At 46.4% G+C, this 12079-nt stretch overlaps 1 protein-coding gene across 5 annotated transcripts in view; it reads left to right on the top strand.

The window, feature by feature from the left end:
- Positions 1 to 10019, top strand: part of LOC133543014 (serine/threonine-protein phosphatase with EF-hands 1-like) — a 38514-nt gene extending 28495 nt beyond the window's left edge. For 4 of the 5 annotated variants that reach the window (XM_061887369.1, XM_061887365.1, XM_061887364.1 and 1 more), the window contains 6 exons: positions 629 to 814; positions 881 to 1023; positions 7425 to 7531; positions 7601 to 7764; positions 8093 to 8177; positions 8232 to 10019. In XM_061887369.1, coding sequence (XP_061743353.1) covers positions 629 to 814; positions 881 to 1023; positions 7425 to 7531; positions 7601 to 7764; positions 8093 to 8177; positions 8232 to 8434 — 888 coding nt within the window. In that variant the 3' untranslated portion in view covers positions 8435 to 10019. Of the gene's footprint in view, positions 1 to 628; positions 815 to 880; positions 1024 to 7424; positions 7532 to 7600; positions 7765 to 8092; positions 8178 to 8231 lie in introns of those variants that run through there. The other variant, XM_061887368.1, reaches the window with a different exon arrangement.
- Positions 10020 to 12079: the final 2060 nt, after the last annotated feature.

Here is a 12079-nt window from a genome sequence, read left to right as displayed (position 1 = left end):
ACTGAGTGGACGTGGGAGTGGAAACGGGTGAGGAGGAACACTGAGTGGACGTGGGAGTGGAAAAAGGTGAGGAGGACTGAGTGGACGTGGGAGTGGAAACAGGTGAGGAGGAACTCTGAGTGGACGTGGGAGTGGAAACAGGTGAGGAGGAACACTGAGTGGACGTGGGAGTGGAAACAGGTGAGGAGGAACATTGAGTGGACGTGGGAGTGGAAACAGGTGAGGAGGAACACTGAGTGGACGTGGGAGTGGAAACAGGTGAGGAGGAGCACTGAGTGGACGTGGGAGTGGAAACAGGTGAGGAGGAACACTGAGTGGACGTGGGAGTGGAAACAGGTGAGGAGGAACACTGAGTGGACGTGGGAGTGGAAACAGGTGAGGAGGAACACTGAGTGGACGTGGGAGTGGAAACAGGTGAGGAGGAGCACTGAGTGGACGTGGGAGTGGAAACAGGTGAGGAGGAGCACTGAGTGGACGTGGGAGTGGAAACAGGTGAGGAGAAGCACTGAGTGGACGTGGGAGTGGAAACAGGTGAGGAGGAACACTGAGTGGACGTGGGAGTGGAAACAGGTGAGGAGAAGCACTGAGTGGACGTGGGAGTGGATGTGAGTCTGACTGTGTCCTCCAGATGGTGGACATCCTGTGGAGCGACCCCAGGAGCCAAGATGGCTGCAGTCCAAACACCTTTCGAGGAGGCGGCTGCTACTTTGGCCCCGACGTGACGCGGTGCCTTCTGCTCCGACACGGCCTGCAGCTGATGGTGCGCTCCCACCAGTGCAAGCAGGAGGGCTACGAGCTGTGTCACGGTGGACAGGTAGCTGCAGCTTGCTCCTCCTCTCCCTCTGCCCCCTGTGCTTCTTCAGCATCTCACCTGTGGCAGGTGATCACCATCTTCTCTGCGTCCAACTACTACGAGGAGGGCAGCAACCGCGGGGCCTACGTCAAACTGGGCCGAGACCTGCTGCCACGCTTCTACCAGTACCAAGTCAGCCCCAGCACCCGCAAACTCACGCTCACCCAAAGGTACTGTGAGCCTCTGCATGGAGCAAAACTATAGACTACGCTTTGACCCCTGCGGCTCCTAACACGGTGTGGCTTATAATGGATTGACCACCATAGTGCTCAAAGTTTAAAAAGCAAACAAATACTTTAATGGTGTCTTATTTTTATTATTTGTGCTGTGAGACCATCTTTGGGAGCAGTTGGCTGACTGCAGGTGCGGCCGTGTCCTTCTGTTTAGACTTTGTTTTCAAGCAAACGTACAAGTGCCCTTCCGTCTTCTAGCCGTCCATAGCGTTTTTACTCGTATGGATTCTTCATTCATCTGTCCAAGCAAAGTGTGTAAGTTTTACAATATAACTAAAACTATTCTTACTGTGTGATGTTGATAGGAGTGTTGTCATGCCTATTTGTAGGTGCTATTGTAATCTACACAAACTAGCGTTGTTGGAGACATAAGGCTGGAAATCCATGTTGGAGGCCCAGGTTGGAGATGCAGGTCTCCAACCTGGGCCTCCAACATAGGTCTCCAACATAGGTCTCCAACGTGGGTCTCCAACATAGGTCTCCAACCTAGGTCTCCATCCTGGTTCTCCAACATAGGTCTCCATCCTGGGTCTCCATCCTGGTTCTCCAACCTGTGTCTCCAACATTAGCCTCCACCATAGGTCTCCAACCTGGGCCTTCAACCTGGGCCTTCAACCTGGGCCTTCAACCTGGGCCTCCATCCTGGGTCTCCAACCTGGGTCTCCATTCTGGGTCTCCAACCTGGGTCTCCAACCTGGGTCTCCAACATTAGCCTTCACCATAGGTCTCCAACATAGGTCTCCAACATGGGCCTTCAACCTAGGTCTCCATTCTGGGTCTCCAACCTGGGTCTCCAACCTGGGTCTCCAACCTGGATCTCCAACGTAGGTCTCCAACATTAACCGCCAACATAGGTCTCCACCATATGTCTCCAACATGGGCCTTCAACCTGGGCCTCCAACCCAGTTTTCCAACATAGGTATCCAACATCTGTCTCCAACCTGGGTCTCAAACATAGGTCTCCAACCTGGGTCTCCAACCCAGGTTTCCAACATAGGTCTCCATCCTGGGTCTCCGACTTAGGTTTCCAACATAGGTCTCCAACATAGGTCTCCAACATAGGTCTCCAACCTGGGTCTCAAACCTGGGTCTCAAACCAGGGTCTCAAACCAGGGTGTCCAACCAGGGTCTCCAACCTGGACCTCCAACATAGTTCTCCAACCTGGATCTTTAACATAGGTCTCCAATATAGGTCTCCAATCTGGGTCTCAACATAGGTTTCCAATCTGAGGTTTCAACCTGGTTCTCCAAAATAAGTCCCTAACCTGGGTCTCCAACATAGGTCTCCAACCTGAGTCTCAAAAATAGGTCTCCAACATAGGTCCCTAACCTGGGTCTCCAACATAGGTGTCCAACCTGGATCTTTAACATAGGTCTCCAACCTGGATCTTTAACATAGGTCTCCAACCTGGATCTTTAACATAGGTCTCCAACCTGCATCTTTAACATAGGTCTCCAACCTGGATCTCCAACATCGGTCTCCAACCTGGATCTCCAACATCGGTCTCCAACCTGGATCTTTAACATAGGTCTCCAACCTGGATCTTTAACATAGGTCTCCAACCTGGATCTCCAACATCGGTCTCCAACCTGGATCTCCAACATCGGTCTCCAACCTGGATCTTTAACATAGGTCTCCAACCTGGATCTTTAACATAGGTCTCCAACCTGGATCTTTAACATAGGTCTCCAACCTGGATCTCCAACATAGGTCTCCAACCAGGGTCTCCAATATAGGTCTCCAATCTGGGTCTCAACATAGGTTTCCAATCTGAGGTTTCAACCTGGTTCTCCAAAATAAGTCCCTAACCTGGGTCTCCAACATAGGTCTCCAACTTGGGTCTCAAAAATAGGTCTCCAACATAGGTCCCTAACCTGGGTCTCCGACATAGGTGTCCAACCTGGTACTTTAACATAGGTCTCCAACCTGGATCTCCAACATAGGTCTCCAACCTGGATCTCCAACATAGGTCTCCAACCTGGATCTTTAACATAGTTCTCCAACCTGGATCTTTAACATAGGTCTCCAACCTGGATCTTTAACATAGGTCTCCAACCTGGATCTTTAACATCGGTCTCCAACCTGGATCTCCAACATCGGTCTCCAACCTGGATCTCCAACATCGGTCTCCAACCTGGATCTTTAACATAGGTCTCCAACCTGGATCTTTAACATAGGTCTCCAACCTGGATCTCCAACATCGGTCTCCAACCTGGATCTCCAACATCGGTCTCCAACCTGGATCTTTAACATAGGTCTCCAACCTGGATCTTTAACATAGGTCTCCAACCTGGATCTTTAACATAGGTCTCCAACCTGGATCTCCAACATAGGTCTCCAACCAGGGTCTCCAATATAGGTCTCCAATCTGGGTCTCAACATAAGTTTCCAATCTGAGGTTTCAACCTGGTTCTCCAAAATAAGTCCCTAACCTGGGTCTCCAACATAGGTCTCCAACTTGGGTCTCAAAAATAGGTCTCCAACATAGGTCCCTAACCTGGGTCTCCGACATAGGTGTCCAACCTGGTACTTTAACATAGGTCTCCAACCTGGATCTCCAACATAGGTCTCCAACCTGGATCTTTAACATAGGTCTCCAACCTGGATCTCCAACCTGGATCTTTAACATAGGTCTCCAACCTGGATCTTTAACATAGTTCTCCAACCTGGATCTTTAACATAGGTCTCCAACCTGGATCTTTAACATAGGTCTCCAACCTGGATCTTTAACATCGTTCTCCAACCTGGATCTTTAACATAGGTCTCCAACCTGGATCTCCAACATAGGTCTCCAACCAGGGTCTCCAATATAGGTCTCCAATCTGGGTCTCAACATAAGTTTCCAATCTGAGGTTTCAACCTGGTTCTCCAAAATAAGTCCCTAACCTGGGTCTCCAACATAGGTCTCCAACTTGGGTCTCAAAAATAGGTCTCCAACATAGGTCCCTAACCTGGGTCTCCGACATAGGTGTCCAACCTGGTACTTTAACATAGGTCTCCAACCTGGATCTTTAACATAGGTCTCCAACCTGGATCTCCAACCTGGATCTTTAACATAGGTCTCCAACCTGGATCTTTAACATAGTTCTCCAACCTGGATCTTTAACATAGGTCTCCAACCTGGATCTTTAACATAGGTCTCCAACCTGGATCTTTAACATCGTTCTCCAACCTGGATCTTTAACATAGGTCTCCAACCTGGATCTCCAACATAGGTCACCAACCAGGGTCTCCAATATAGGTCTCCAATCTGGGTCTCAACATAGGTTTCCAATCAGAGGTTTCAACCTGGTTCTCCAAAATAAGTCCCTAACCTGGGTCTCCAACATAGGTCTCCAACTTGGGTCTCAAAAATAGGTCTCCAACATAGGTCCCTAACCTGGGTCTCCGACATAGGTGTCCAACCTGGTACTTTAACATAGGTCTCCAACCTGGATCTCCAACATAGGTCTCCAACCTGGATCTTTAACATAGGTCTCCAACCTGGATCTCCAACCTGGATCTTTAACATAGGTCTCCAACCTGGATCTTTAACATAGTTCTCCAACCTGGATCTTTAACATAGGTCTCCAACCTGGATCTTTAACATAGGTCTCCAACCTGGATCTTTAACATCGTTCTCCAACCTGGATCTTTAACATAGGTCTCCAACCTGGATCTCCAACATAGGTCACCAACCAGGGTCTCCAATATAGGTGTCCAACCTGGATCTTTAACATAGGTCTCCAACCTGGATCTTTAACATAGGTCTCCAACCTGGATCTTTAACATAGGTCTCCAACCTGCATCTTTAACATAGGTCTCCAACCTGGATCTCCAACATCGGTCTCCAACCTGGATCTCCAACATCGGTCTCCAACCTGGATCTTTAACATAGGTCTCCAACCTGGATCTTTAACATAGGTCTCCAACCTGGATCTCCAACATCGGTCTCCAACCTGGATCTCCAACATCGGTCTCCAACCTGGATCTTTAACATAGGTCTCCAACCTGGATCTTTAACATAGGTCTCCAACCTGGATCTTTAACATAGGTCTCCAACCTGGATCTCCAACATAGGTCTCCAACCAGGGTCTCCAATATAGGTCTCCAATCTGGGTCTCAACATAGGTTTCCAATCTGAGGTTTCAACCTGGTTCTCCAAAATAAGTCCCTAACCTGGGTCTCCAACATAGGTCTCCAACTTGGGTCTCAAAAATAGGTCTCCAACATAGGTCCCTAACCTGGGTCTCCGACATAGGTGTCCAACCTGGTACTTTAACATAGGTCTCCAACCTGGATCTCCAACATAGGTCTCCAACCTGGATCTCCAACATAGGTCTCCAACCTGGATCTTTAACATAGTTCTCCAACCTGGATCTTTAACATAGGTCTCCAACCTGGATCTTTAACATAGGTCTCCAACCTGGATCTTTAACATCGGTCTCCAACCTGGATCTCCAACATCGGTCTCCAACCTGGATCTCCAACATCGGTCTCCAACCTGGATCTTTAACATAGGTCTCCAACCTGGATCTTTAACATAGGTCTCCAACCTGGATCTCCAACATCGGTCTCCAACCTGGATCTCCAACATCGGTCTCCAACCTGGATCTTTAACATCGGTCTCCAACCTGGATCTTTAACATAGGTCTCCAACCTGGATCTTTAACATAGGTCTCCAACCTGGATCTTTAACATAGGTCTCCAACCTGGATCTCCAACATAGGTCTCCAACCAGGGTCTCCAATATAGGTCTCCAATCTGGGTCTCAACATAAGTTTCCAATCTGAGGTTTCAACCTGGTTCTCCAAAATAAGTCCCTAACCTGGGTCTCCAACATAGGTCTCCAACTTGGGTCTCAAAAATAGGTCTCCAACATAGGTCCCTAACCTGGGTCTCCGACATAGGTGTCCAACCTGGTACTTTAACATAGGTCTCCAACCTGGATCTCCAACATAGGTCTCCAACCTGGATCTTTAACATAGGTCTCCAACCTGGATCTCCAACCTGGATCTTTAACATAGGTCTCCAACCTGGATCTTTAACATAGTTCTCCAACCTGGATCTTTAACATAGGTCTCCAACCTGGATCTTTAACATAGGTCTCCAACCTGGATCTTTAACATCGTTCTCCAACCTGGATCTTTAACATAGGTCTCCAACCTGGATCTCCAACATAGGTCTCCAACCAGGGTCTCCAATATAGGTCTCCAATCTGGGTCTCAACATAAGTTTCCAATCTGAGGTTTCAACCTGGTTCTCCAAAATAAGTCCCTAACCTGGGTCTCCAACATAGGTCTCCAACTTGGGTCTCAAAAATAGGTCTCCAACATAGGTCCCTAACCTGGGTCTCCGACATAGGTGTCCAACCTGGTACTTTAACATAGGTCTCCAACCTGGATCTTTAACATAGGTCTCCAACCTGGATCTCCAACCTGGATCTTTAACATAGGTCTCCAACCTGGATCTTTAACATAGGTCTCCAACCTGGATCTTTAACATAGTTCTCCAACCTGGATCTTTAACATAGGTCTCCAACCTGGATCTTTAACATAGGTCTCCAACCTGGATCTTTAACATCGTTCTCCAACCTGGATCTTTAACATAGGTCTCCAACCTGGATCTCCAACATAGGTCACCAACCAGGGTCTCCAATATAGGTCTCCAATCTGGGTCTCAACATAGGTTTCCAATCAGAGGTTTCAACCTGGTTCTCCAAAATAAGTCCCTAACCTGGGTCTCCAACATAGGTCTCCAACTTGGGTCTCAAAAATAGGTCTCCAACATAGGTCCCTAACCTGGGTCTCCGACATAGGTGTCCAACCTGGTACTTTAACATAGGTCTCCAACCTGGATCTCCAACATAGGTCTCCAACCTGGATCTTTAACATAGGTCTCCAACCTGGATCTCCAACCTGGATCTTTAACATAGGTCTCCAACCTGGATCTTTAACATAGTTCTCCAACCTGGATCTTTAACATAGGTCTCCAACCTGGATCTTTAACATAGGTCTCCAACCTGGATCTTTAACATCGTTCTCCAACCTGGATCTTTAACATAGGTCTCCAACCTGGATCTCCAACATAGGTCACCAACCAGGGTCTCCAATATAGGTCTCCAATCTGGGTCTCAACATAGGTTTCCAATCAGAGGTTTCAACCTGGTTCTCCAAAATAAGTCCCTAACCTGGGTCTCCAACCTGCTGGCTGTATACTCCAAAGTATACACAGTGAGATGAGAATCAGCCATATTGAGATGAGAATCAGCCATATTGAGATGAGAGTCAGCCATATTGAAGCACCTGTGGCAGGTAGGCGAGCGTGCGAGCTGAGCAGGTGTGTGTTTGTGTGGCAGAGTGTGTGCTGCAGAGGACTCGGCTCTCAGGGCCCTCAAAGAGAAAGTGTTTGCTCATCGCTCTGACCTCCTGGCAGGATTCCAGCACTTTGACCAGACCAACACAGGTGAGACTCACCTGACAGCCTGACTTGTTGCAGCCCAGACGTAAACCTGAATCTTGAACCTCTGTCCAGGCAGGGTGAGCCTCAGTGAATGGGCTCAGGTGTTGGAGTCCGTCCTGCGACTGGACCTGCCTTGGAGGACTCTTCGTCCACGTCTGGCTCAGCTGGCCAGCGACGGCAGTGTGGACTATCAGTCCTGCTTCAAGGACATGGGACCAGGACTACCGCTGGCCCAGGTCAGAGACCGTCTTCCTGACTCCGACTGATGCTCCATCTTTATGTGAGACAAGAACATGCTGTAGTCGTGCACTTGTCTGGGCCTTCTAAATACAAAACAAAGTCTAGAATGAGGCAGCAAACAATATATATATAAATATAATTGTAATTTATATTTCATGACTTCTTGGCAGCTCACACTGACATTTTGAGACACTTGTGATTTAGGGCTATATAAAAAAACATTGATGGATTGATTGATTGATATTTCAATGTTTTTGCTCCCTCATTTTAAAAAGCCTGCCATAAAATACTTAAAATGTGAAAGTAAAAGGATCTCCCTTGCAGGTGACCCCCGGTCTTGCAGAGACTTTATTCCGATACAGGACAGACATCGAGGTGATCTTCAACATTATCGACAAGGACCACTCAGGTAAATGACAGGTGTTCCTTCAGAGTGCAACATCTGATGGAGGTTGGTGCGCAGGTCTGATTTCCATGGAGGAGTTCCGTCACACCTGGCGCCTCTTCAGCGCTCACCTGGGCGTGGACGTCACCAACGGAGCCATCGACGACTTGGCCCGCAGCATGGACTTCAACAAAGATGGCAGCATCGACTTCACCGAGTTCCTGGAGGCCTTCAGAGTGGTGCACAAGTTGGAGGGCAGAGATGGTCAGAGGAAAGACTGAGAAGACCAGAGAGCAGGAAGGTAAGAGACTCACCAGACCTGACCTGCACAGGTACACACCAATGATCTACCTGTCATTGGCCGGGACGATTATCACCACCGACGTTTTGCCATTTTGAGGCTTTTTTCTCTTTTTAAACTACAGCAGATACAATATCTACACCTGTGATACTAGTATTTAGAATGAAATACATCTAGAATTAATCAAGTAGATAGTAATAAACACTGTCCATTTTTTTGCAAGGAAATCCCGATTTTGTCCTTCTCTCTGCCTTCCTCCATAACACTAAGAGTGTGGGCTCGTTTAAAGAGCGCCACCAGTTTCATGTTTGGTCATTCTATCAATTTTATGGCCAGGAAATCCAGTTTTTGACCTTCTTTCTACCTTCCTTCGTAACACTCAGTGTGGGCTCATTTGCAGAGCGCCACCAGTTTCATGTTCCGTCATTCAATCCATTTTTGGCCAGGAAATCCAGTTTTGTCCTTCTTTAGTGCCACGAGTTTCATGTTCCGTCATGCAATCCATTATTTGCCAGGAAATCCAGTTTTTGTCCTTCTTTCTGCCTTTGCCCATAACACTGAGTGTGGGCTCATTTAAAGAGCGCCACAAGTTTCTTGTTCTGTCATTCAATTCATTTTTTGCCAGTAAAGACAGTTTTTGTCCTTCTCTAGTTCAACAAGTTTCGTCATTCAATCCATTTTTTGCCAGGGAATCCAGTTTTTGTCCTTCTTTAGCATCAGATGTTTGCTAGGAAAACCAGTTTTTGTTGTCCTTTAGCGCCTCAAGTTTCATGGTCCATCATACAATCTATTCTTTGCCAGTAAAGACAGTTTTTGTCCTTTTCTCGTTCAACAAGTTTCATGTTTCGGCATTCAATCAATTTTTTGCCAGGAAATACAGCTCATACATTCTGGAACATCCAGGAAGAAATTATGTTGGCCATTTTGAAAAATGTGTCAACTATAATCTGGGTGATTTATTGAAATGTTGACAATATTTTAGGAGGAAACCTTACAATGCATTCAATCCATGAAGTGTATAACATGGAGTAGATGAGTTATTGTGATGTAGAGAAATGTCATTTTCTGACCTATTTTCCCAGGAGATCTATTATATTTACAAATAAAATATCGATGCTCCCCTTAGGACAGGGGTGCCCACACTTTTTCTGCAGGCGAGCTACTTTTCAATTGACCAACTCGAGGGGATCTACCTCATTTATATATATCATTTATATTTATTTATTTATGAAAGAGACATTTTTGTAAACAAGTTAAATGTGTTTAATGATAATACAAGCATGTGTAACACATATAGATGTCTTTCTTTCACAAAGACAAGAATATTAGTTGGTGTATTACCTGATTCTGATGACTTGCATTGATTGGAATCAGACAGTAATGATGATAACGCCCACATTTTCAAATGGAGGAGAAAAAACGTTGTCCTTTCTGTACAATACCACATGAAAGTGGTTGGTTTTTGGCATCTAATTCATCCAGCTTCCATACACTTTACAAGAAAAACATTGGCGGCAAATTCCGTAGCTTGCTTGATTGACATTCACGGCACCCGAGGGTCTTGTGAGATGACGCTGGCTGCTGCCAGTTCATTATTATGAAAAAATGACAGAGAGGAAGGCGAGAAACACTTTTTATTTTAACAGACTTTCGCGCCGTCCCTTCCGTCAAAACTCTAAAGGCCGACTGCACATTTCCTATCTTCACAATAAAAGCCCTGCTTCATGCTGCCTGCGCTAACAAAATAAGAGTCTCGGAAAGCTGGCGTGCACATCACTTGTGCACGCCAGTTTTCTGAGGGATCGCTTGTGCACGCCAGTTTTCTGAGACTCTGTATTTAGTTAGCGCAGGCAGCATGAAGCAGGGCTTTTATTGTGAAGATAGGAAATGTGCAGTCGGCCTTTAGAGTTTTGACGGAAGGTACGGCGCGAGAGTCTGTTGAAATAAAAAGTGTTTCTCGCCTTCCTCTCGGTCATATTTTCATAATAATGATCTTGCAGCAGCCAGCGTCATCTCACAAGACCCTCCGGTACCGTGAATGTCATTTAAGTGACGTCTTGGTGAAGATTGATCACTCATTTTTAGGTCTATTTTTTTTAAAAGCCTGGCTGGAGATCGACTGACACACCCCCCGCGGTCGACTGGTAGCTCGCGATCGACGTAATGGGCACCCCTGCCTTAGGATGTTTGATGTTTTTGATGATAAATTAAACCTTACCGCTGCGTAAAACATTGGGACCTAATTTAGTAAAAGTTTGCGTGTACTAAAACAGGTGCAAATTTCATAGCACACACAAAGATGATCTACTAAACTTGTGAGTAGAGAATTGTGTCTGATTAGTGAGCAGAATAAGGCGTGCAATCCATTTAGTGTCTCCGTATTCATGATTATGTCAAATATATGATGTCATTGACACGCCCACAATACTGGGAGGAGAAGATGTCGTAGTGGAACATTTTTGTCCTAGGGTTACCTTTAAACTGAATGCATTGGGAGGGACATGACATAAGCGGTCAAGTCATCCTGACTAAGTGCTAGTTCTGTTTTGGGGTGATAGTTGAACATTGGACAGTTACATGGGTTGTTGTACTACAATCAGGCCATCAGGGAGTGTATAAATAAGAAGGAAAGACCAAGCCTGATGTGCGCTCTTTAACTCCTTCGCGAGACACTGTGTAATCATATCAATTCAATCCAACTTTGTACCATCTGATTATGAGTAAATAAAACTGTTGTAACAAACTTTCTATTGTTCTTGTTCAAGATTCGGACTTTTCCACCACATAAAATAGGCGTCACGAACAGGATAGGTTGGTCACTGCCATTGAACATTGAATTTCTACAGTGAATTAAAGAACTAAAGTTTCTACCACATTATTTAGCACACGCAATGTGATTTATCAGCACTCACCAGCGTTTTGCCAGCACTATTTGGTGTTGTGTTTAGCAGCACACACACACACACATGTAGTCAATCAATCAATCAATCAATGTTTACTTATATAGCCCTAAATCACTAGTGTCTCAAAGGGCTGCACAAACCACTACGACATCCTCGGTAGGCCCACATTAGGGCAAGGAAAACTCACACCCAGTGGGACGTCGGTGACAATGATGACTATGAGAACCTTGGAGAGGAGGAAAGCAATGGATGTCGAGCGGGTCCAACATGATACTGTGAAAGTTCAATCCACAATGGATCCAACACAGTCGCGAGAGTCCAGTCCAAAGCGGATCCAACACAGCAGCGAGAGTCCCGTTCACAGCGGAGCCAGCAGGAAACCATCCCAAGCGGAGGCGGATCAGCAGCGCAGAGATGTCCCCAGCCGATACACAGGCAAGCAGTACATGGCCACCGGATCGGACCGGACCCCCTCCACAAGGGAGAGTGGGACATAGAAGAAAAAGAAAAGAAACGGCAGATCAACTGGTCTAAAAAGGGAGTCTATTTAAAGGCTAGAGTATACAGATGAGTTTTAAGGTGAGACTTAAATGCTTCTACTGAGGTGGCATCTCGAACTGTTACCGGGAGGGCATTCCAGAGTACTGGAGCTCGGACGGAAAACGCTCTATAGCCCGCAGACTTTTTTTGGGCTTTGGGAATCACTAATAAGCCGGAGTCCT

The sequence above is a fragment of the Nerophis ophidion genome, linkage group LG25, assembly GCF_033978795.1.
Source record: "Nerophis ophidion isolate RoL-2023_Sa linkage group LG25, RoL_Noph_v1.0, whole genome shotgun sequence".
NCBI classification, from domain to species: domain Eukaryota; kingdom Metazoa; phylum Chordata; class Actinopteri; order Syngnathiformes; family Syngnathidae; genus Nerophis; species Nerophis ophidion.
The sequence above is the reverse complement of the archived record's forward strand: the minus strand, read 5'-3'. Positions and strand labels throughout refer to the sequence as shown.